At 40.6% G+C, this 23733-nt stretch overlaps 1 protein-coding gene and 1 long non-coding RNA gene across 4 annotated transcripts in view; both read right to left on the reverse strand.

Moving 5' to 3' along the window:
* Positions 1–323: 323 nt before the first annotated feature.
* LOC118418356 lies at positions 324–4716 on the reverse strand. The gene is made up of 3 exons (XR_004831444.1): positions 4248–4716; positions 2293–2370; positions 324–484 (listed from the first exon to the last, which is right to left on the reverse strand). It is a non-coding gene; the product is annotated as an uncharacterized LOC118418356 (long non-coding RNA).
* Positions 4717–19530: 14814 nt separating this feature from the next.
* LOC118417301 (beta-2-syntrophin-like) overlaps positions 19531–23733 on the reverse strand; it is a 44586-nt gene continuing 40383 nt past the window's right edge. For all 3 annotated transcript variants that reach the window (XM_035822817.1, XM_035822816.1, XM_035822815.1), the window contains 3 exons: positions 23614–23732; positions 21503–21696; positions 19531–20994 (listed from right to left, as the gene is read on the reverse strand). In XM_035822817.1, coding sequence (XP_035678710.1) covers positions 20902–20994; positions 21503–21696; positions 23614–23732 — 406 coding nt within the window. In that variant the 3' untranslated portion in view covers positions 19531–20901. The remainder of the gene's footprint in view (positions 20995–21502; positions 21697–23613; position 23733) is intronic.

The following is a 23733-nucleotide window of genomic DNA, read 5'->3' on the forward strand; positions in this document are numbered from 1 at the left end:
TGCTCAAGGTGTGATTCTCCTCAACCACGGGTCTTATCTAGACTCCGTTGCAGTCTTCGAGCGGGGCTGGTTTTTATTGGGGGGGGGGGGGGTGCGATGTTTAACGTTGGCTAGGTTCTCTTGTACCGGGAAAGGGAGTATGCTGTGAAAGGGTCGGGAGTTTGCCGTGATAGCGAGGTTTGCCCCGTCCCCTGTGTAATAAGTGTACGATTCTCGGGAATCTTTCGGTGGAGTCAGATTTTTATTACAGCAAACTAATACTGATTTCAACAGAAACTCGATGGCCTACCGCCTATGGTTCAATAGTGGGGAAAACCTACCTGTCTGTAAGCGCAGAAGGCCAAGATGACCAGACCGTTGCCAACGATGCCCACGACGCTGTAGATGCCCATCACCGTAGAGCTGATTGCCACTGCATACACTGGCAAAGTTCTGTTCTCAGGGCCGGATAGGGCTGGGTCGGCAGAGGCAAGTGATGAGTTACCTGCAAGAGGAGATCAAAATACGGAGCTCAAGTGAGCACAAGATCACGAGAACCACGTGAGAGTAATATTTTGCGATTCCGCGCGGCTTTACACAACATCGTATACACCTTTCTCACGCGGCGGCCATGATAGATCGAAGAAGAGGTCAATGAGGCAAACAGACAAAACTTATTTCTAAAATCAGGTCCCATTTAGTTTTCCCCCAAACCACACAAATTTTCATGATATAAGATAGAATAATAAATATTACAAGAAGTGTTATGCACTGAAAGATGTAGCAATTTTAAGTAGTGTAGACTGACCCCATAGTCCCTTAAGAAATGCAAAATAAAAACATAGTAATGCAAATTTTTAACGAATTTGCAGCCATTCACTTATTGGTCGATTTCCTAATTGGCAGGCTACCATTGGTCGAACTGCTAATTATGATGGACAGCCTTTTGTTTGCCACATTGAACTCGTTTTAGATCTATCATGGCCGCCGCGTGAGAAAGGTGTATACTGTACATTGACTTTACATTACAGTCAAAACTGTATTAGGGGCCACCTCTACAGAGGGGCCACCTGTCCATAGTGGCCACTTTTTGTCGGTCCCTTGGGTATTTTATCTACAAGTTGCAACCTCTATACAGAGGCCACCTGTCTATAGTGGCCAAATTTGTCCGGTCCCTTGAGTGGCCGCTATAGACAGGTTTGACTGTATTTGTCGTTCATACGTATCTCAAAGTATGCCAGGCAGGTATAGATGTACTACTAAACCAGGGTTTGTCAACCATCCTTAAACAGAGACGGGCCGCAAACTAGAGTCGCAAACTTCTAGCTAAGCGACCTTCGACCCGTTAACCGCGTCACTTTTTTTGATCAAGTTATCAGACAAGACGTGACAGACGTAGTGGTGGCGCACTAAACTTCTATTAGCGCCGACACTATGCATATACAGAAACATAGATACAAACAAAATGGGCAAAATACAAAAAGGAGCGAAATATTAACAATAGGTATACATGTAACAAAAGTAACGTAAAAGATCAACTTGAATCGTGAAGGGGAAAAATGACGAAAGTTGGTGGAGGTGCATGTTCATTTCCCTACCCCAATGACAAAAGGTCAAATTTAACAGTGAACTTAAAATCAGAGAGGAGATCCGTAACGACGTCTAAATACATTTCGCCTGTTACTCACGTAATTTGAACTGAGACGGGGGTCTGTACCTACTTCTGAACACCTATGAACACCCTTTACAAGTCAGACTTCATAATCAAGACCCTAGCTATCTTGAAAGTACTTGAGTAGAGGACTGGTCGAAATTAGGGCGCCGAAATTAGGCGGGTCTTCTTTCTTGTATTGAAAGAGGTGGGGGGGGGGGGTGCTCTTCGTCATACCAGAATTTTCTAGATACATGAAGTTTATTGCACAACATTTGTACATGGTACAATGTAAAGCAACGGTAATAGATCAATTTACACGATGATACAACTTATCACTATAGCTACATGTAGTACAGGAATGTGAACATAAATGGCGTGTTAACATAGTGTAAAATACAACTTAAATGATTAGGTCTGCTATTGTACAATACCTTCTCTCTTTTTCAGAGCAGTACAAATGTATTGGCCTAGATATATAGATATGTAGTCTGGACATGACATAAGTAGTTAAAAAATATCTGTGTTTGTCTTTGGCAATGGTGTACTAGATTTACATGTGATCATATCCATTAATTTTTGTCTCTCTACCGTATATGCAGGGCATGTCATTAGAAAATGAAATTCGTCTTCAATACCATATGAATAATGTTGCAACTTACCCACTGTGACGTTGTCAATGAAGGGGTCCAGTTCCTCGTCACAGCGCGCTTTGTAGAAGCCCGTTGCCGAAGCCACTCCTGACAACGTACCGTTATATTAGCATTAGAAGCTGATAATACTTTCTAAAGAAAATAGAACATCATTATTTCAGTACTCAGGTTCTTCAATCGTTATCAGTACCCCCCCCCCCCCCTCACATTAGGCGCAATTCGATCGGACGACGAGTCTGCGAGCTCTAAATTACGAGGAGTCCTGACCCTGACGGGAAGGGGGAACTCTGCCATTTCTTCGTCGGTATCAGGGTCATGCCTCCTCGTAAATTAGAGCTCGCAGACTCGTCGTCCGATCGAATCGCGCCTAATGTGAGGAGGGTATTATAGAACTAATTGATGATTTGGATCTGACTTATTATTACACGGACAAAGTGACTCCTTGTACACAATAAAGCCACAGTAAGGTTGTACGTGAAAATTGTCGGGCCAAGATCAACATTAAGTCATGGGTGCTACGCGCTGAGCATTTCTCGCGCGTGTAATTTTTTCGACTACTACTATATCTGCGCGATTCGACCTCTGCATGGAGAGTACCCCCACGACCATCCCTGGGCAAGGGACCGGTAAGCTACGGCTCAAATTCAGCATGCATTTGAATGCTTGCTATCCACTGATGTCATACAAAAATAATATACCATCACATATAGCAAAACCTGCCGTGAACACAGTGAAAAAAAGATATGGTCATAGAAAGCAAGGAAGATCTTTACAGGCTCTAGCTATGATTAATAATTTATAAAGCCGAACATTGAATACTTTACTGAACTCAGCTGTGCAATTTGGCTAATGGAGGGAAGACCAGACCAAATGCAGAAAAAAAAAACATTTGCAAGCAACGGCAGAATGTTTTCTATGAAATTCATCCGCACTCTAAGTCAAAAGTGACAAAGGCGAAGCGAATTACAGTCAACATCGTTCCAGTGTCCATCTCTGGACCACCTGTCCCTTTTAGTGGTCCCTTAGATTTATTCATTACTTTATTTTTTTCTTACCGGCCCAAACATAGTGGTCACCAGCATACTGTAACCATTTTGTTAAGTTTCTTGAATGGTCACTACAGAAACAGGTGGCCCATGTTTGGATGAAAATGACCGGGTCGGGAACTCAAAATCCTCGCAAACTACGATTTTAAACCAGACACATGGTGACATACGGCCGCTGTATAGTCGGAATAGGCAGTGTGTCTGTATCTTCCGGGACCGGAAATCGTGTGACCGTGGCCGCGTTGGAGAGGTGGCCGCTATAGACTATTTCTTAGGTAAATGGGAAAAATCCAAGGGACCGACAGAAATTGACCGGAATGGCCAGGTGGCTGCTATGCAGAGGTGGCCGCTAATACAGGTTTGACTGTACTAGTATAGAAACAGGTTTGACGGCTTTCGTATATAATCAATGATCTTTATATTATTTGCATGTTCCTGCCCATGTGGGCTAAATGCAGCAAATCCCATGATGGGATACTAAAGACTAAGTACTATAACATGTATTATTACAATTGAATAAACAATACATCTGCAACTATGCTATCACTATATCTAACGTTTACATGACTCTTCAATTTTTTAAAACATGTGTATACGAACTCACAGAGTTTGTGTTGTACAAAGTTGTCTGTGGTTGTCATTATATAATCTCCAAGCAGATCCTACGGTGCCATAAGATAGTATCAAAGCTGGCCAGGGACTATAGCCGGCTAAGGGAGTCAAACGGGCACCTACGGTGCCATAAGATAGTATCAAAGCTGGCCAGGGACTATAGCCGGCTGAGGGAGTCAAACGGGCACCTATGGGGAGTTTGATACTATACATAACGCACCGTGGATCTGGTTCGAGATTAGTCATTATAAAGCAGCAGCAGCTAACAAGAAACATAATTGCTGCGCTCTGAAAATATTCTCTTACCAGCTGCAGGTTCGGTCCGGCATGAGTCCCCAGGAGACACGGAGGTGTGTTTATCCTCCTGTGTTGGGTGTGTGGGGGCGAACGTCACTGGCCGGGCCTCCAACAACGGTAGAATTGTCACTGAGAACAAAATAATGTGAAGAAAATTGTCAATTGCATTGATTGATATTATTATTCACACGAAAGTAATAATTTCAGTCCTTTTGGGGAGGACGTTTGATTTTATCTTAACATATCATAACATAAGGGTTCACCCTTCTTGTCATATGAAACAGACAGTATAATTTTAAACCTAAACCAAACTTACATCGTGGATACCAGACGTTTTGGACTAGAAAAAAATCAACTACCAAACCATTTAATTAATGATTTTGCTATACCATAACACCTGCTGGTTGGATTTAAGTTTGCGGGGATTTGATTTCGCAGTAGCGGGAAAAATGACCTTTCGCGGTGGTTTTAATTTCGCGGTAACACCATAGACTGCAATCTAATACCATAATAAATAAATGTTCGCGGTGGTTTTAAGTTCGAGGTAAGGTGGTCATCGCGAAAATCGCGAACATTAATTCAACGCGAACATTCTGTCTGTTTGAATCATGTGACGTTACCCTACTCCTTATGGGCAGCCCTTCCCTCCCACATTCGATGAATTGTCAAATTTTCGACTCAGTGTTCAACTTTATTTCACACACCAAAATTTTCTCTTCGTTTTAGTTAGATTGGTAAGCCAGCCTTGTATATGTCATGCCTTAATGTTTATTCATTCGTTTGTTTTTGCTGTTAATCGATCATTTTATAGCCTTTGCAATTATTAGTTTACGCAGATCATATTACCGTTATCTTGATGTTACGAAGTTTATTTTGTTGTCATCCTGAGTCATATGCTTTGTTGCAATCTTGAGTTCCTTTTGTTGAATTTGATGGTCATTTTTATGTAGTCTTGAGCAGAACTCGTTTATAAGGGAATGTTGCGCTTTTCTTAAAAATATCCAACTGGTAATACCCCCGCCACAATTGGCGAAAATCGATCGGACGACGATTCTGCCGCAATCGCCCGAGCCTTGCTTATAATGACAACTTTATTGCACAACTAGAAAGGCCGACATTTGCTTGAGAGCAAATACAGCATATTTCAGCCATCTCCCTCATGCAACAATAGGCCTTGAGGTCGTTGACCCCTTTGGCCATTGGAAAATGACCAAAAAAAATCCCAAATATATCATTTTAAAGTGGTCCATGCCAAAAATTATACATGGGTCATTTGAATAAATATCTAGAGCACCCCTTTACCGATTTACGGGTCATTTGGTGGTAAATCGAGGGAACAGGAGCCAAAAATGTCAAATTTTTGTCAAAAAATGGCCATAAAATCGCAAAATTAAGCATTTTGTTGTACTGTATGGGAAAACTTTTATTGAAATTATGTGCACATAATTGAAGGGCGCAATTATACCAAATTGCAGGTCATTTGGTTGTAAAACGAGGCTACAGGAGCCAAAAATGTCCTTTTTTGGTCAAAAAATGGCCAAAAATCGCAAAATTAAGCATTTTGTTGTACCGTATGCCAAAACTGTTATTGAATCTAGGTGAGCATATGATCAAGGCACCTCTGTACCAAATTTTATGTCATTCGGCTGTATTACCAGGGTACAGGAGCCCGAAATATACATAACTAGAGTTCGGGGACCTCATACCTCCATGAAATATTTATTGCTTTTTTGTGGATGGTATGTATGTTTATAGTTGGTTGTATTTGAGAATAAAAGTTATATATGTTATGGGAAAGAAGTGGTGTAATCATTTAAATATCGCAAACGGGAACAAAATATAGGTGCGAATACCACAGTCAGTAACCACTCATTTTCCAAGACAGGCATTATGTTCTACATACTGGGTAAAATCGCAACTGTATGCTTTGTCATAATATGACATATGACAAATTCAATAATGAAATACAATACAGGATACAAACACATCATCAACACAACCAAAAGGACATGAAATATCCGTCAACCAATACCTACATGTAGGATACGGGGACAAGTTGATGCCCGATATATAATAATGCAAGTACTTACCAACACAACATCAGCATAAGCCACGCGGAGCACAAAATCTAACAGCGCAAACGAAGTATAACACACCAGGTCCCCAAAGGCACAAGTGGCTAAATACAAAGTTATTTATCATATTCAAATTGTCCAGCATCGGGAAACAGTTGCCCAGCATCGGGAAACAGTTGCTTTAAGGAGTTAAATGTTACATTACCCTAACCAGTTGCTATACGCAACAACTTTTCAGATAAGGGATTACCTAACACATCCACATATTAGATATGTAATACATCCAATTACATACTAACGAAACGTCCGCGTAACGCAAGGCGCACCACAAAACATCTAACAACACAAACGAAATATAACATACTGTGTCCCCAAACGCACAAGTACATACATGCAATTTATTATCACAATCAAAATTGTCCGCCTCCCAAAACAGATGTTCTAAAATGTTGGGCTGGGCAAACAGCGGGTCTAATGTGCCAACTGTTACAAATATTTCAAACAGTCCTAAACAGACATAAATAAAACTACTGGGGGTTCCCCAAACAGCTGTCATAGAAATCACCTCACTATCTGCTTGCAGCTAAGCCCATTCATTAACAAACACATAAAGCACGATGCTTGTTCCAATATATCTCAAATATAGGGGTGATTTCTGATATTATTACATCAATTACAACGACGGATACGGCTCCCAAAATCTCATCGATTCGAGCTTTCATCACACCCCACCAACACAACAAGTATGAAACCAATCCATCCAGCCGTTCTTGAGTAATCTTGTACACAGACAGAGACACATAACACACCCCACCAACACAACAAGTATGAAACCAATCCATCCAGCCGTTCTTGAGTAATCTTGTACACAGACAGAGACACATAACACACCCCACCAACACAACAAGTATGAAACCAATCCACCCAGCCGTTTTTGAGTAATCTTGTACACAGACAGCCAAAACTCGGGATTCCCCAAACAGCTGTCATAGAAATGACCTCACTATCTGCTTGGAGCTAAGCCCATTAACAAACACTTAAAGCACGATGCCTGTTCCAGTATATTACAATTATAGGGGTGATTTCTGATACGTGCATCGTTTCACGACTGTGTGCAGGCACAACAAACCGTATGCGAATATCGCAAACGGGACATCAACTATAGTTGCGATAATCACAGACAGTAACGACTCATTTTCCAGGACAAGCAATATGTCATACATACTAGGTAAAACTGCAACTGTATGCTTTGTCATAATATCACATACGAGAAAACCAAGGAACCAACGTGCATCGTAGGACGACTGTGAACACCGGGCACACCAAACCATATACTGTATCAATATCGCAAACGGGAACAAAATATAGGTGCGAAAACCACAGACAGTAACCACTCATTTTCCAAGACAGGCATTATGTTCTACATACTGGGATAAATCGCAACTGTATGATTTGTCATAATATGACATATGACAAAAACACTACTGCAATACAAGAAATACAATACAGGATACAAACACATCATCAACACAACCAAAAGGACATGAAATATCCGACAACCAATACCTACATGTAAGATACGGGGACAAGTTGATGCCCGATATATAATAATGCAAGTACTTACCAACACAACATCAGCATAAGCCACGCGGAGCACAAAATCTAACAGCGCAAACAAAGTATAACACGCCAGGTCCCCAAAGGCACAAGTGGCTAAATACAAAGTTATTTATCATATTCAAATTGTCCAGCATCGGGAAACAGTTGCCCAGCATCGGGAAACAGTTGCCCAGCATACTAACGAAACTTCCGGGTTACGCAGCCCAAAACAGATGTTCTAGAATGTTGGGCTGGGCAAACAGAGGCACTAATGTTACAAATATTTGAAACGGTCCTAGGCAGACATAAATAAAACTAATGGGGGTTCCCCATACAGCTGTCATAGAAATCACCTCACCATCTGCTTGCAGCTAAGCCCATTAACAAACACATAAAGCACGATGCCTGTACCAATATATCTCAAATATAGGGGTGATTTCTGACATTATTACATCGATTATAACGACAGATACGGCTTCCAAAATCTCATCGTTTCAAGCTTTCATCACACCGCACCAACACAACAAGTATGAAACCAATCCATCAAACCGTTCTTGAGTAAACATCTACACAGACAGAGACACCTAACAGAAAATATAACCTCCATTCCATGACATTTCATGGAGGTAAAAATTGACAAAAACATCAATAAAATCATTTTAAAGGCAGATATGAAAAAAATAAAAAAAACGCCTGAGGGTATTGGCTTACTCTACCCTTGTGCCAAATTTCAAGTCAATCGGTCTAGGAACGGCGGAGTTGATTCGATTTGAAGATTTGACAGGAGAAAGAAAGAAAGAAGAAAGAAAGAAACATTACGAATACAATATATTTCACCATACCTATGGTATGGCTGAAATATAACAATTGTACAAGGTACAAAGTATGGCTTATATGTGACAGGGACGGTTTTCAGGTAAAAATACGCGCAACCCTCTGTCGATCTTAAATATGGCCGATCTTACATCGATACGCCCGAAAATCGTGGATAATGTGACTGGGATTTAAGACAGATTTGAAACCTTACAGCCTATACGCCAGTTATGTTATATTCTAGAAGTATAAAATCATCACAGTGTGCAAAAAATGCAAATACAATAGAGAACACATATAAGATACAAATATAGCAGCTACTCAAGGAACTTGATATGATTTTGGGAACTGTCAGACGTTTTCAGGTGGTATCCACTATCTTTCGTCAGTAACAGTTCTTGTATCTTGTTTTATAATGATCTTTATTTGTACGTTCTTGTCCATATGGGCTAAAAGTAAGTGTTTAGTACTTACATGAAAGGTTTCTGTAAAGAATATTTACAGTGTCAGCGAGTGAGACAAAGAAATTTGATACAACGTATGGCAACGGCTACTACACTACACACAGATACTAAACTACATACAGATACAGTGCAACAAAATTTCATCAATAACATTATAAGGATTACAGCACATTTATGTATAGGGGATATGGTCTCGCATTTGGAATATTATATAAATGTACAACTAAATTTATATTGACCTACGTATGCGATATTGGCGAAGGGCAAGCTAGCATTACATGGAAGATATTGGTCTGCGTTCCAGATAGGGAAACTTGTTTTTAGTTCTAATATTCTGTAACAGCGCATCTCTTTCTTTATTGTAAGAAGGACAGGTCATGACAAAGGGGGGTGGAATTCATCTTCGATATTTTCATGACATGTGGGACACAGTCTCTGAGTGGCACTCGACACGACTTTCCTCACTCCACCCAGGTGTCAAACTGGGTGTCTGACTTGTTGGGAGGTAAAACTAAAAGTTGGTGGAATTAGGGAGACTCGGCCTCCCAATCCCGTGCCTTAGACACAGTGGATAACAACCCACTGTCCCTTCGGTCCACAAAAAGGCCATGGGCTACCCTTACGTTGCCTTTGGATACGGTGGGAACTTAAAAACATACGAGGGTGAGTCAGGAAGTAATGCAAGAGTTTTTGTAACACGCTCGTTTTTCAATTGAATGAGTCAAAATCCTCGTGCTTTAATTATCCAAATTTGATTTTCACCATTCTAAGAGCAGCTGAAACAATTTCAAGATGGCGTGGAGTGAAATACAGGACATTTGGATACGGTGGGAACTTTTTAAAAACATACGAGGGTGAGCCAAGAAGTAAAATTTGGCGTAAAAGTAAAGGCATGTATCCTCTTGGGCGTTAATTATCCAAATTTGATTTTCATCATTTTAAGAGCAACTGAACCGATTTTAGCCAGCGTCCATTTTTCCGTCAATTGACGGAAATTTGCTGCCTCTAACGGAAAAAAATTTAAAAGCAATCCGTCAACCTTGACGGACAAAAATCCTTGTGTGAAGCTACAGGCGGCTTGGGGACGCCGTCCACGGCCGTAAAAGCCACACACTGTTTTACTATTGTTATGATTGTTGACAATGTGTGTCGGTGCCCTTTCGCATACGATAATCTCATTAAAAACCTGGTTTTCAAGGTCTCCGTTCAGTCTAACTCCTGGAATAGTGTTTTCGCGGTTTTCGCGACAATGGAAATTGGCTGACGGAAAAAAAATTCCAGCTGGCTAGAGCCCTGGCGTGGAGTGAAATACAGGACATTCTTGACAGTCAACCTGAATCAGCCCGCACCTAGCTACCTGCTGTTAAGGGCTTCACCCTTCTTGTCATATGAAACAGACAGTAGAATTTTAAACCTAAACCAAACTTACATAGTGGATACCAGAGGTTTTGGTCTAGAAAAAAATCAACTACCAAACCATGCAATTAATGATTTTGCTATACCATACCACCTGCTGGCTGCTAGAGACTACTGTAAATGCATCTAAGTTTGCGGGGATTTGATTTCGCAGTAGCAGGAAAGGGAGTTTTCGCGGTGGTTTTAAGTTCGCGGTATCAACATTAGACTGCAGTCTAATACTATAATAGAAAAATGTTCGCGGTGGTTTTAAGTTCGCGGTGAAGTGGTCACCGTGAAAACCGCAAACATTAATCCATTTCTGCATTTACAGTATCACCTCTGTGCCCTGTACTCCTGAATCGGCGCAAACGTTTTTTTAGTTCAGGCAAAAACGGGAGCAAACATTCCTACCTATTGGTGTCCACCAGAACAGCAGAGATGGCAGCAGGCAGATGAGGAAGCGATTCATTTTCCCACCAAAAGCAGCAACACATCCCTCGTCAACAACAGCCCCCAACTCCAATGTTCAGCGCGTCTGAGTTCCCAGCGCTTAGACGAGCTTGATTCTAGGTGAGGAAAGCTCTGAGAAAAAAATGTTGCGTTTCCGGCTTACCCGACCGACGCTAGAAGAAACCTATTTGCTTAATCCCTGGCTTGTTCAATCCAAAGTATTCAACTGGCTACCACCACGGCGCTCTGAAGCACATGGTAGGCCCATTAGAAATGCAGACAATTCAGTCAGTTTAAATGTCAAACATCACGATTTAGGAGTACCACTTTGCCATATTGTGTAGAGCTGTTGAACTTCTATTAGACTTAAAAATGTTGTATCTTATTCTTTCTAAGTAGTTTTTTTTTTAGATTTAGAACGATTTTAATACTTGTTAAATGTTTCATATGGACATCCACACTTTTAAATTGTACAGTTAATTGATTGGGAATGGAGATTATTTTTAGTTAAATCACCTGGGCAGGTTAGACTTTCTTGGTCGACTGCTCGTGCTGGCAAGGGACATAAAGGTTTCAATCTGACATTTTGGTCATAACGACGTTGTAATTAAATAAAATTGTAGAATTGTGTTCCTACCTGTTCATCTAATATCTGTAGAAATAGAAAAGTGTGTATGTTTGTACAACGCATTAGGTCTTTTATATTCCCTTTCCACTAGGAAGGCGCTCTCACCGCGCTCTCTCTGCGACCTCAAATTTGACATATCGCTCAACGAATTGTATAGAAAAGAAACGAATCTTTTTACACTTTGTGTGTTTTGTTGTCTTCTCGGTCACACTTTTACATTTTGTATGATATTCCCAGTGTGAAAGCGAAGGTTACACATATCCTATTTATGTCGCGGTGAGAGCGCAGCGCGATCGTCGTCTGGTGGAAAGGGGGCCTGGTCTGCATGATGGGAATATGATGTTGAAAATAACAGTGTCTTGAAGCAGTTTAGTCTTACATTGATAAACAGTATTTGTCGAATTCGTTTGTTTGTTTGTTTGTTTGATATTGCATACCCGGTGAACCGCCTCATGGCGTGACACACCAGGTTTGTACTGAACAGTACAAGCTACATATCCGTTGTTTTTCGTCAGTGCGCTGGAGAAATAACTCATTTGCCTCTACATAGTTTTAACGTCTTGTTTTTGGACTATCACAAATTTGTCTTCCTCGCCTTTTTGAAGATTTATTCATAGTTAGGATAAACTTGTTCTTTTGCACATCAATTCACAGCTGAGATATAAAAAAAAAAACTTCTTCCAACAAGATTTCTCCAGTGTCACTAACGAAAAACAACGGATGTTGTTTGAAACGTCTGACCGTTTCCAAAACCATATCCAGTTGCTTTGGGGCGTAACTTCTGCGAGCTCGTTTGTTGTTGCCGGTATTGGCCCATTGATATTAAAGTTATAATTTAAGGTTGGTAAAATTGTTTGTGCGTTCCGGCGGTATTCAAACAAACCCCAGCAAAATTTTTCATTTTGTATCAGAGAAGCGCAAACTTGAGGCCATTGTGAGGGTGACTGGCTATACTCTCCAAGCAGAGGTTAGGCTCCGGCTGTTTTTTGACGTTTTATTTTAGTCGTTTTTATTGGGCTTTCTATTTTGTCATGTTTCTAGAAGTACGTTTTAGGTTTTGACAATACAAGATACAATACAAAATAGAAAGAACAATAAAAACGACTAAAATAACGTTAAAAAACAGACGGAGCCTAACCTCTGCTTGGAGAGTATATGGGACCAGCTGGTACATTCCATGGCTTATGCACAAGGACTTACCGCTTACCGGTCCATAAGGACTGCAGAAGCCTAATTAATAAGACCTCACATAAAGTAAATAAGCAAGAATACCAAAGAAAATCTCTATTCAATAACATACGTTTGTTATCATTTCTATAATAGCGACAAGTTATTGTAGAAAATATAGAAAATATACGATATCGATATTTTGGATATAAATCTAGAATATTATCCCTCCATCCCTCCATCCGTCCATCCATCCATCCATCCATCCATCCATCCATCCATCCATCCATCCATCCATCCATCCATCCATCCATCCATCCATCCATCCATCCATGATACTGTAGAATACACTGAAGAAGTCGGGGCAGGGCACATGTGTTTTTGCATCTGTTGCCAACATTCTTCGAAGAATAAACTCATTAAGAGCTTTTATACAATCCACCCACTCACACAAATATGCATACGTGTCCACTCTTCACTCGCAACGTGAGACTGAGCTCACATGGCGCATTCCGTAGTCTCCAAGCAGACCCTACGGTGCCTTAGAGATAGTATCAAAGCTGGCAAAGGAGTATAGCCGGCCAAAGGGAGATAGCCGTCTAAGGGAGTCAAACGGGCCAAGTCCCTTTCCAGCTTTGATACTATTTCTAAGGCACCGTAGGGTCTGCTTGCTATACCAAGTCCCTTGCCAGCTTTGATACGATTTCTAAGGCACTGTAGGGTCTGCTTGGAGACTAGCATTCCGTGCAGGTAAGTGGAATAGGTCCAGGTTCAGGTTCGGACCAAGTTAACTGTTACTTTCATTTGGTCATTAACCTGTAGAAACCTACTACTAGTAACATTCCCTCAAGAAATCCTCTCCACCTGAATTTTCTGTATCGGTGCCCACACCCACTTCATACCATCTTGTAAACTGAGATTTGAGTTGTGCACCTTTTTCTGAGGCCGCAAATCTATTGGTTACCCCTTGTAACCGTAGAGGATGTTGCACAGGTAAGTTAACGTTAGTTAGTTCACCTTTATCCGCAGGGTAACCTATATCCGTTGTGTTTACCAACACGGTATTAAGGGATACGAACTGGACAAACGGTGGTTTCAAGTTGTAACATGTCCAAAATATTGTAGTTTGAAACTATCGTCTCGTCCCTAAATACCCATTTCTGACAGCAACGGATATAGGTTACCCCACGGATAAAGGTGAACTTGCATTACATACTAGCCTCCGTTGCAGCATTCGAACGGGCCTGGTTTTTAGGGGGGGGGGGTGCTGGTTCGTGATTTTCAACGTTGCCGGGGCGGGGACGGGGCGAAACTGCTTCCAGCATTTATAAGAGAACTACTTCCCAGGCATAAGAGAACCTAGCCAGCGTTGCCAATCGCAAACCAGCACACACACACGCACTCCCCTAAAATTAAAAAAACAGCCCTGTTCGAAGACTGCAATGGAGGCTGGTTACATACACGCAGTTGTAAGAAAGGGGGAGATCGGAGCTTTCGGCCGCACGCGGCGCACTTAAGAGTACTACGCTAATGGAGTCGGGCGACAGTAGATGTGTTTTTGCATCTGTGGCCAACATTCTTGGACGGTTAAACCCATTAAAGCGTTTACATAAAACACTTACCCATGCTGATGTACATATCTGTGCATGTAACTACAATGTGAGGCTAAGCTCACATGGCGTAGCGAATATACCACCGTACATTTCAAGGTAAGGGCAGGAAAAAATTAGCCTTAAATATAAAGTTTAAGTGGCCAGGATGGTTGAAAACTGACTGGACACACATAACATGGTATACCCAACAATGAATTCTTAATCTTTGTCTTTTCTCACCTTCTTCTTTGGAACACTTCATTCATTAGCTTTCATGTTCCAATATTTCTCTCAATTTTCGGTATGAATTTGCTTACTTCGCAGTTTCTTTGTATGATTTACGGAATCGTAGCCAACTTTTTGCGGAAGACATGTACAGACAAATAAACTGAGGCGCACTCGAATGTCATCTATATAATGGCTAAGCTGCCAACCTTGCTGCACGGATGCCATCCATTTGAAGGCATTTCAGCACCGTGGTGCATAAACGACATCTAGCGATTTTGGCAAGACTGCAGCTATGGACAAAAAATTGTGTCGACATCAGGCGGTAAAACCCGCAGTATTCCGGCCAATTGCTTTGCTGCCATAACTTTTCTTGCCTGCTAGGAAGGGCCTTTTTGGACATTCTTTACCGTACAAAATGAACACATGCACACACACACACGCGCACACACGCAAAGTGCTAGTGTAAATATTCTACAATGATTGGTTGTAGTTGTGTATATTTTGTCGTTACAACGTTATAGTGATGCATGTGTGTAGGTAAATAAGGGTATGGTAGTGTTGAAAATGACAAAGAAGTGCTAATTTGACAAGTTAACATGTTTCGAATGTAGTAATTTATGTTTCTAGGGCATGGAAGTGTTAGCAATGTAAATATTCTTAAAATTATCTGTAATTTATGATTTGAGAATAAAAATGTGGGGGAAAAATAAAAATGCTGCCTACGCCTTCCGGAAAGGGGCATGAAGTTTCTCGTTCTGGGCTTAAGATACGAAATTACACTCCACACATTGAGGTGCCATCAGTTTATTCTGTTACAATTGCATTTCATTTCAGGTTAGATGAACAAAAACAAACTACACTCGTGAGGCGATCCAAATAACCAAAGACCAAGGAGGTACTGTAATTCCCGATGTTTTAACCATACTTTTATGTTCACGGTGACGCCTGTAAAGTGAACTTATCATTACAGATAACAAATAATTCATCAACTTTTTTTACACACACCTACCACCACCGTGAACATTTAGTTCTGAGAACAAGTTCAAGTTTCTCAGACCGTGACAGTCTGGTACCGAGGAGACAGAGTGAATTGGGTACCCCTTCCATGCAGAACACCTTCAGACCATTCTACTACTGTAAATCTTGAAACTTTTGCGGTGGTCATATTTTCCCATTTTTACAGTAACCTTTCCAAAATCATGACACCAATTGCAAAAACGTGCATTTCCAATGTATTGCTACCACACTATAGAAATGTTTAAACAGTGAATTCATAACACTACAAAAAAACTAACAACTGCAAAATAGAACCACCGCAAAAGTAAATAAGTTTACAGTATCATATTAAGACTGAAAAGAATCGTGGTGGCCCCTAACAATACATGTACACGTAATTGACTTAACCATTTGTAATTTCTTCTTGATAAATATTCAATAATAACGATGTGTGCCCTTACAATAAAACAATGTTCTCTTTGTAGATAATAACAATAACAATAAAGAACAATAATGATAAAAATATTGTTATTCAACATGAATTCATTTTCATCTACTGGAGAATCTACAAACACATTATGTGGCAAGAAACAAACAAAAATGCAGTTAAAGCATTCACTGAATGAGATAATTATTTGGCAACACCACACGGGCAGAGGCATTTTTTACTGTTCTTGTAATGTGCATTGAGGCCTTGGTGTACATAATGTCTAATCACTTCTTGTTTGCAGCAGATTTACTTCTGTTTGTTGCTTGTGCAATTGGTGGTGTGTTTCATTTGCACTCATTGAACTAAACTGAGCATACATGAATGTAAAGTCAATTCGTTCTCTACAACTAGATCCAATTAGGAGATTTACTTCTGGACGTTTCAAACGACATCCATCAATCTTCTTCAGCATTACTAAATGAACAAATCGATAACTGAAAAAATTGGTTGAGCAAGTCAAAGTCACTGACTCATAAGGATCATATGCAAATGTCACTCATACTCAAAAATTATGCTGACGCTGAAGAAGAGTGACAGATGCCGCTAGAAACGTCCAGAAGAAAAGCTTTGAATTTTATCCAGTTGTAGAGATTGAATCGGCCTTTATGTATTGTTAACCTGGATGTCTAACCTTCATTAACGTACACAATGTAAATCGAGCATAGTTTGGTACATGGAAGACAGTTGTAATGGCAAAGAAACACTTTTGCATATTCACACACAATCCTGGGTTACATCACATGGCTGACATCTGCATAAAATGTAATCATCACCCCACACTACTAGTAGTTGAACAGACCTCTTCTTCACTCTACATGTACAAAACAGTGATATGACTCAGACCAGTTGAGCTGTACTGCAACACCACCTAGCAACAAAGCGAGGTACTGCAGGTATGGATGTAGGCACTTGGAAGATTCAGCACAGATAGAGAAGAACCTGGAAGCCCAGTATATAATATCATATATATCTATTATCCCATCTTTTATGGGTAGGTCACATTTTACCTCAATCTAGTTCACGTAAACAATGCCCAGACTTAACATAATGTACATTTGCACATAGCATCAAAACATTTGTTGATTTCAGAATACCTTAGTACAACACCAGGAAATACCCCCCCCCCAAAAGACTTTCAAGTAACTTATTGATCTTTGTCTATCCCCACCAAACCTATACAGATTTCACTGTGCTCCCTTCATGGTAAATTAATGAACCAACCCTTGGTGCAGATGCCATAGGGGCTTTTCCAGTAATTCTAACATGGGTGATACTACATGGTTCCAGGTTAGGCACTTTTGGAAAACGGGACGATATTCTGATATGATCTATCGCTGTGATAGCTGCACTACAAATCCTGGACCATACACATCAGCTTGTACCACACAATTCATTGCATGTCTTACGCTGCAGGACATACGTTGGTTTCAGCTGTATCAACGGTAAAATCTTACAGATAACAGCCGAGTCTACACGGAAGCTTTATGATATATGGTCAAGATTGCGGCCCAGATGGACATTTGATATGCACATGTACATTTACCCGTTTACAATTCGCATCACATATAGATTGATACCGTTTCAGACACAATTGTATATACGTACCCGACTATCTTTTATCTGACACAATAGTTCTCACTGCAGTAGATAAAAAAGAGGGAGGGGTAGCAGCATCACTGAATTTAGCTTGTTTTCTGAATTGAGTTGTATTAGCTCGAAGCAGAGCCGTAAGCTTAGCCAGCCTGAATTTTTTCCCGTCATTAGAATCTCCATCAACAGAAAAACCCTGTTGCGTAGCTTGTTACCTGGATGTCTAACCTACATGTACATCGATTTAACATGACATTTTTTTTTACAACATGGACGTTAAGGGCTTTGGCAAGAGCTGGCTAATGACTGCAGAGACGCGACAAGATACGTTGGTAATTTTACACAGATTTCGCTCTTGGTATTTGCACAGTTCAGCACAATGGTGTAACAACCCCCCATATACAGGCGGACTGTACAGCAGTACCATTGCTGAACAGTTTAGTCAATTGCCTATCAGTACATACAACTTTGCACAAACTCTGATCGTTCAAATTCTGACTACTTGCAGGATTCGAGGCTTAGGGAAATGGCGTCTCCATCTACACGTCAATATAAATCACGACGCTCCCGATATGGCTACCCGATTGAGACAAATCTCGTTCGCACTTCTGAACACTGAGATGGACACGAGGGATGACCATATCCAGGGATCACAGAACCCAATTTACAATCAACTGGGCACGGCGCAGTAATAGCTTGTCGCAATGACTACTTCTCAAGCTTTGATTTAATACAAGCAGAGTTCAGCGAATTCAGAGGAGGCTTTTCTTCTTTTGATGCAGCAATTTGAATCTCCCTGAAGACTGTGATCATAAAGATGGAAAGTGTAGTGTGTAAAATGAAGCTGGGTTTTCTAAATCCTTGGATTTTCAGTGGCATTTCTACACGTATGCCTGTTACTGCTTCCAGAAGGGCACAGATAAAAGGTAGACTGTTCACAATGCAGTGTTCTAGCCAGTCTGAAATTTTTTTTCCATCCCGGGATTTTGAATGGAAATCCTAGATGATCCTAGGGAGGGTTCGGGGGCATGCCCTTGGTAATTTTTCAAATCTAGACCTTGAAATGCTATTTCCTACATTTTGAGGGGCAAATTTTGCAGGTAGACTCAGCTTGCTTTAATTTCTGAAGGTCTTTGCAAAATTTCATTTTTTAAATATCTTTAGATGCCAATTTTGGGTCTGTCATGATGGACAACCAAGACAGATCATCGAATGAGCAAAATTTTTGTCTGTCCCCAGTGCTAAAATTCCGTTAAAGGAAGGACAGATGCTGGCTAGAACCCTGGCATATTGCCTTGCAAATGTACATCCTCAATTACTGCTTTGACAGTAGTTATTTACTGACAGTTTGTTGCGCATAGCTTGAAAATTCATTTGTGCCGGTAGAAATCATTCTGTTACTCCAAATTTTCTTCTAACAGTGACAGCCTTTAAAATTGACACTATTGAAAGAAGATGTGGTGTATTCATATGTGACTAATGAACCTCTTCAACAAGAAATGATTCTAAAGCGAAGTTTGAACTGTAGTTTCCCCACACAAAAACTGAACTTTCGACTGTCCAGCTCGAGTCTTTGTCAAGGAATGAACTGTCACAGCTTCCACCGCAACAGCACAGAAGAGGCAACTGCTCTTTCCTGGACAAATACAGACTTCAGTTGGGCAGTCAGAAATTTGTGTAAGTACTGTTTTTGTGTTGAAAATTACAGTTTGTAAATTGTAGGACATTTCATCAAACCACAGCTACATGCAAGAAGACAACAAAGCAACAGTCGGTTAAAACTAAAGGAAAGGAACAATAGTTTGACATGTGTAAATGCTAAAGTTCTGTGTAATGAAGACTTAGTATAAAAACATACCCTTCCCAACATAACTAATAACATTCTTATTTAATTACCCCTACAAATGTCATGGGCCGATTATATAAAGCCTAAATTGCTTGACATTCGTAAGGTTAAATATTATACAAACTAAAATATACCTTCTTTTCACCCACCGACCAAATTATCTATTATAAAATAATAACGAATGTGTCTAAACATCAAATTAACAATAAAAATTAATAACATATACAATATATGCAAAGACGGAAATATGGCTACTTTTTCACTGACATTGAATGGAATGTTGCATGTTTCTGTTAATCTCCAAGCAGATCCTACGGTAGCATAAGATACTAGATAGTATCAAAAGATGCCAGAGGAGTGAAGCCGGCCTAGGAGTGTGTATGGCAAATGTACACCTCTTGGCTGACGATACTTCTTGGCCAGTTTAGTACTATCTTATGCCATCGTAGGACCTGCATGCCTGGAGATTATGTTTCTGTGACCACTCTCAATTTGTGTTAGTGACAATTCCTCCAAAGCATATCTTGCACAACTCAACTAAAAACAGGACTGTGCTCCAGCCAGTAAACTGTAGTAAATGTGCCTTCCCCAAACTCCATACATAACAACATCACATGTAAATCTTTCTCATAACTGTTATCATTCCAACACATAAACAAGATTCCAACAAGCCACTTCATGGTTTTGAGTGCCCATGTGCAGCCATGATGCATTGTGGTCTAAGGTCAGAGTTTAAAACACCGGGTTCATCTATAGGAACCAGGGACCTTGAAGTTTGACCTTACACCACAATGCATCATGACTGCCCATGGGCACTAGGAACTGTGAAATAGCTTACAAGCCAGCCATTATATAGAATATCAATATACATCGTATTGCAAAGATCAACCAATTCAAAATGTGAACAATCTAGAAAAAGATCCTATGACCGAAACCCTTCAATTCAACTTCTCCATTGCCTATAATTCGTGAATTACTTTTCTAAAATTTCAAATATCAAGACCCTTGATCCGATTTCCAACAAAACAGCTCACCATTTTAAATCACATTCAACCCAGACTATTTTTCGAAGCTATGAGGATGAACATATGGGTCGATTGCGAATTGAACAGTAACAACGAACAATATTTTGCACTGCTGACAAACAATTTCAGACAGCTTTTCCCTCAAAGTTTAAATGTACCTAATCTGCTGGACCCTCTGATTGGTCCAAATTTACCGACTTATTATCCAAAACGTCATGGCACGGATCGAACCACTTGCGAACAGGGGTGGTTGGTGCATATTTTTCCCAGGCAGATCCCGACCTCTGCTGAAAGGGTCAAGGTCATGCAAAGAGTCCCATCCTGGTGACCTTGGCGGAGAGGAAGTTGTGAATGATGAAGACGATAGGCTTCGGACCTGTGCACATGTCCAATTGCTGCAAGACAAGAAAAACAATAATGAAGGCAAAGAACCCACCGCACTTTATATTGAAAAGAGTTGGAGACCTTCCCGGTGTGAGTGGTTCAAAACCTACAGTCTGCACATAGGACAATTGTTGTCATATTGAGGTCACCTGAGTTAGCGCCGAATGGCAAAGTTACATTTGATAGCATTATATTAGCATAGGTTGAGAAGAGTGAGTCAGTCAGTGAGTCAGTCAGTGCATCCAGAATGTCCAAAAAACTTCTGCTTCCCTGTTTTTTTTTTAGTTAAGGTGGGCCCAAAGCCAATACTGACTTTCATTGTAGTTGCACAACAGTAAGCCTACCCATACAAATGTTGCCACATTAAGTTCACTTTGTGTGAACAAAGCCACGTAGCTTCTCATGTGTGTCTTTTTGTTTTTGATTTTCGTGCCATACATGTGTTTTGTTTCTTGTTCCTTTTCATTGAAAAATAAAACTATTTATTAAAAAAATCGCAGTGTCATCAAGCCACCCTACCTGTTCCCCCTCGGCCCCTCCGAAGTCCAACCACAGTCGGCCCACCCCGTCGTCCGCGGACATCCGCATGCGCTCGAACGGGAAGTTCCACAGCACGTCGGACTGCGACTCGTTGGGGTTGGAGTTGTCCATCAACGTGAACCCGCTCTCGTAGTGGACCATCAACTTGCACTCCCTCCCCTGCCAGAAACATGCTGCAGACAAGAGGGCAATAATACGTTTGGGACTACATTTTGTAACACTGTACTATGCAGCAGCAACACTGCAACAGTGCCAAGTATAACCAGTCATTTCTGCCCAGATGGTTTCATTTCTGTGCTGTAAATATTGAAAAGTTTACAGTGGTTTTCGTACTTTGTGCTTTTTGTGGCAACATTCATAAGGACGCAAATATGCATTCCTGAATAGCACTACCGGTACTACAGTAGTAGTACAGAAATTGTTTCGACTGCAAACACCACAAAACACACTCCTCCTTTTTTTTTCTTCTGCCCGCAAATCAAGTCCCAGTGAAAAGGAATGAACTCACAGTAATCAGTGTTCAACGTTTCACGCTTCAAGAGGGTAGGGATAGCATTTCTACTGGTATTTAGTTTTCAGGTGGAGCATTAATTCTTAGTTGAGTCTAGTCCCTGGCTTACATGAAGCATGCTGTAAATACATGATTACAAAGCTGGAGAGAGGAAGGTTGCCTTAAAAAGGCCTTTTGGTCGATACATGTAAAACATCAATGCATTTCGTCAGCACCTTACTGTTCTTCATTCAGAGGCCGACATGGGTAAAGAATAGTGTTAAAAAAAGACTAAGTATCAGTTAACTTGTTTTACAAAGCCTCTGGAAGCTTATACAGTCAAGCAAGGATGCGCAGTATACCACTATAACTATCTCTTCTTTCATACGTGTAGCCTCTTCAACTAACACTGCACTCAAAACCTCGTGATGCTTCTTAACGTTACATGTCAAGTAAAATGCCCAGTACAGTATTACATGTTTAGCCCAACCCTTATATCATGATTTTTTCAACAACCTCAACTTTTCACTCAGACATAAGAAGAAATCACCATTCCAACCTTCTTGTCCATGAAGCAATGTCAGAAGGTTACTTGTAGGCTGAACAAGTGCTCCAGGGCTAACAGTTTGTATCTATCTTGATTTGAGTAAAGCTTTCTGTCAGCACTCAAGCTGCAATACGGCCCTGGCAAATTTGAAGTTACGACCCTCCGAAACAGTACCACTTTCAAGTGTGTTTTGTGGAATAAATTAGAAATGGCATCATTTGGAGTTGACAAGGGCTAAGAGCAGCACACAAAAAAGACTCAGTGTCAGTTGTCAAGTGATTTTCAAATCTTCCCAGAAGTTTTTATACAACAAAGTAAAACAGACGAGATCACACATCTAAAGTTTGACCTTCCAACAATCAGCAATGTCAGAGGATAACTTGCTGGCTTATATCCAGCTCTAAAAGTTTGTCCATCCTCTCACTTTGATCGGGCAAAGCTCTGTGTCCAGCGCCAAAGGCACTTGGGGCATCCGTGGGCATGCTCCCCAGAAAACCTTGGGTTGATAACTTTTCTGAGCAAGTATTAGCTATAAAGATCAGTCGCAACATGAGTATGTAACGAAAGTCCACCCTAATCCGCAGGGTAACCTATATCCGTTGATTTTTAAAACGGTATATAGGAACATCAAGTCGACAGACGGTGGTTTCAACTTGCAATATTTTTAAAATACTGAAGTTTGAAAACTTGAAAACTGTTAAAACAACAGATAAAGTTACCACATGGATAAAGGTGAATTAGCGTTACTAATGTATTTCAAGTCTGTATGAGTTGCGTATATTGACATCGCATTCAAGCTCAGGTAAACTTTGAGGCTGACAAAGTATTATTTTCGATTAGTTCCTGAGGCTGCACAACAGTGGGTCAAAGTAAAGAGTAACTAAGTCTTCTTCTCCCCAATTTTTAACTATACCAGTAAAATGTAAATATGCAACTCAAACGAACTTCAATATATATGCAATCGTGTCACAGACCCCCAAGATATTTAGTATAAACATTGGTAAATTTGTTGATGACACTAAGACTGTGGTAAATCAAGAAGAAGTTACTGACCTTGTATGACCTCCTTCATGTCCTCGGCAGCCTGGTGACAGAGCTGCACGATCAGCCTGGTCCAGGCCGCCAGGTCTCGCTGCGTCTCCACTCTGAACAGGTGGGCCTCGATGCCTTGTC

This window comes from Branchiostoma floridae, chromosome 6, assembly GCF_000003815.2.
Source record: "Branchiostoma floridae strain S238N-H82 chromosome 6, Bfl_VNyyK, whole genome shotgun sequence".
NCBI classification, from domain to species: Eukaryota; Metazoa; Chordata; class Leptocardii; order Amphioxiformes; family Branchiostomatidae; genus Branchiostoma; species Branchiostoma floridae.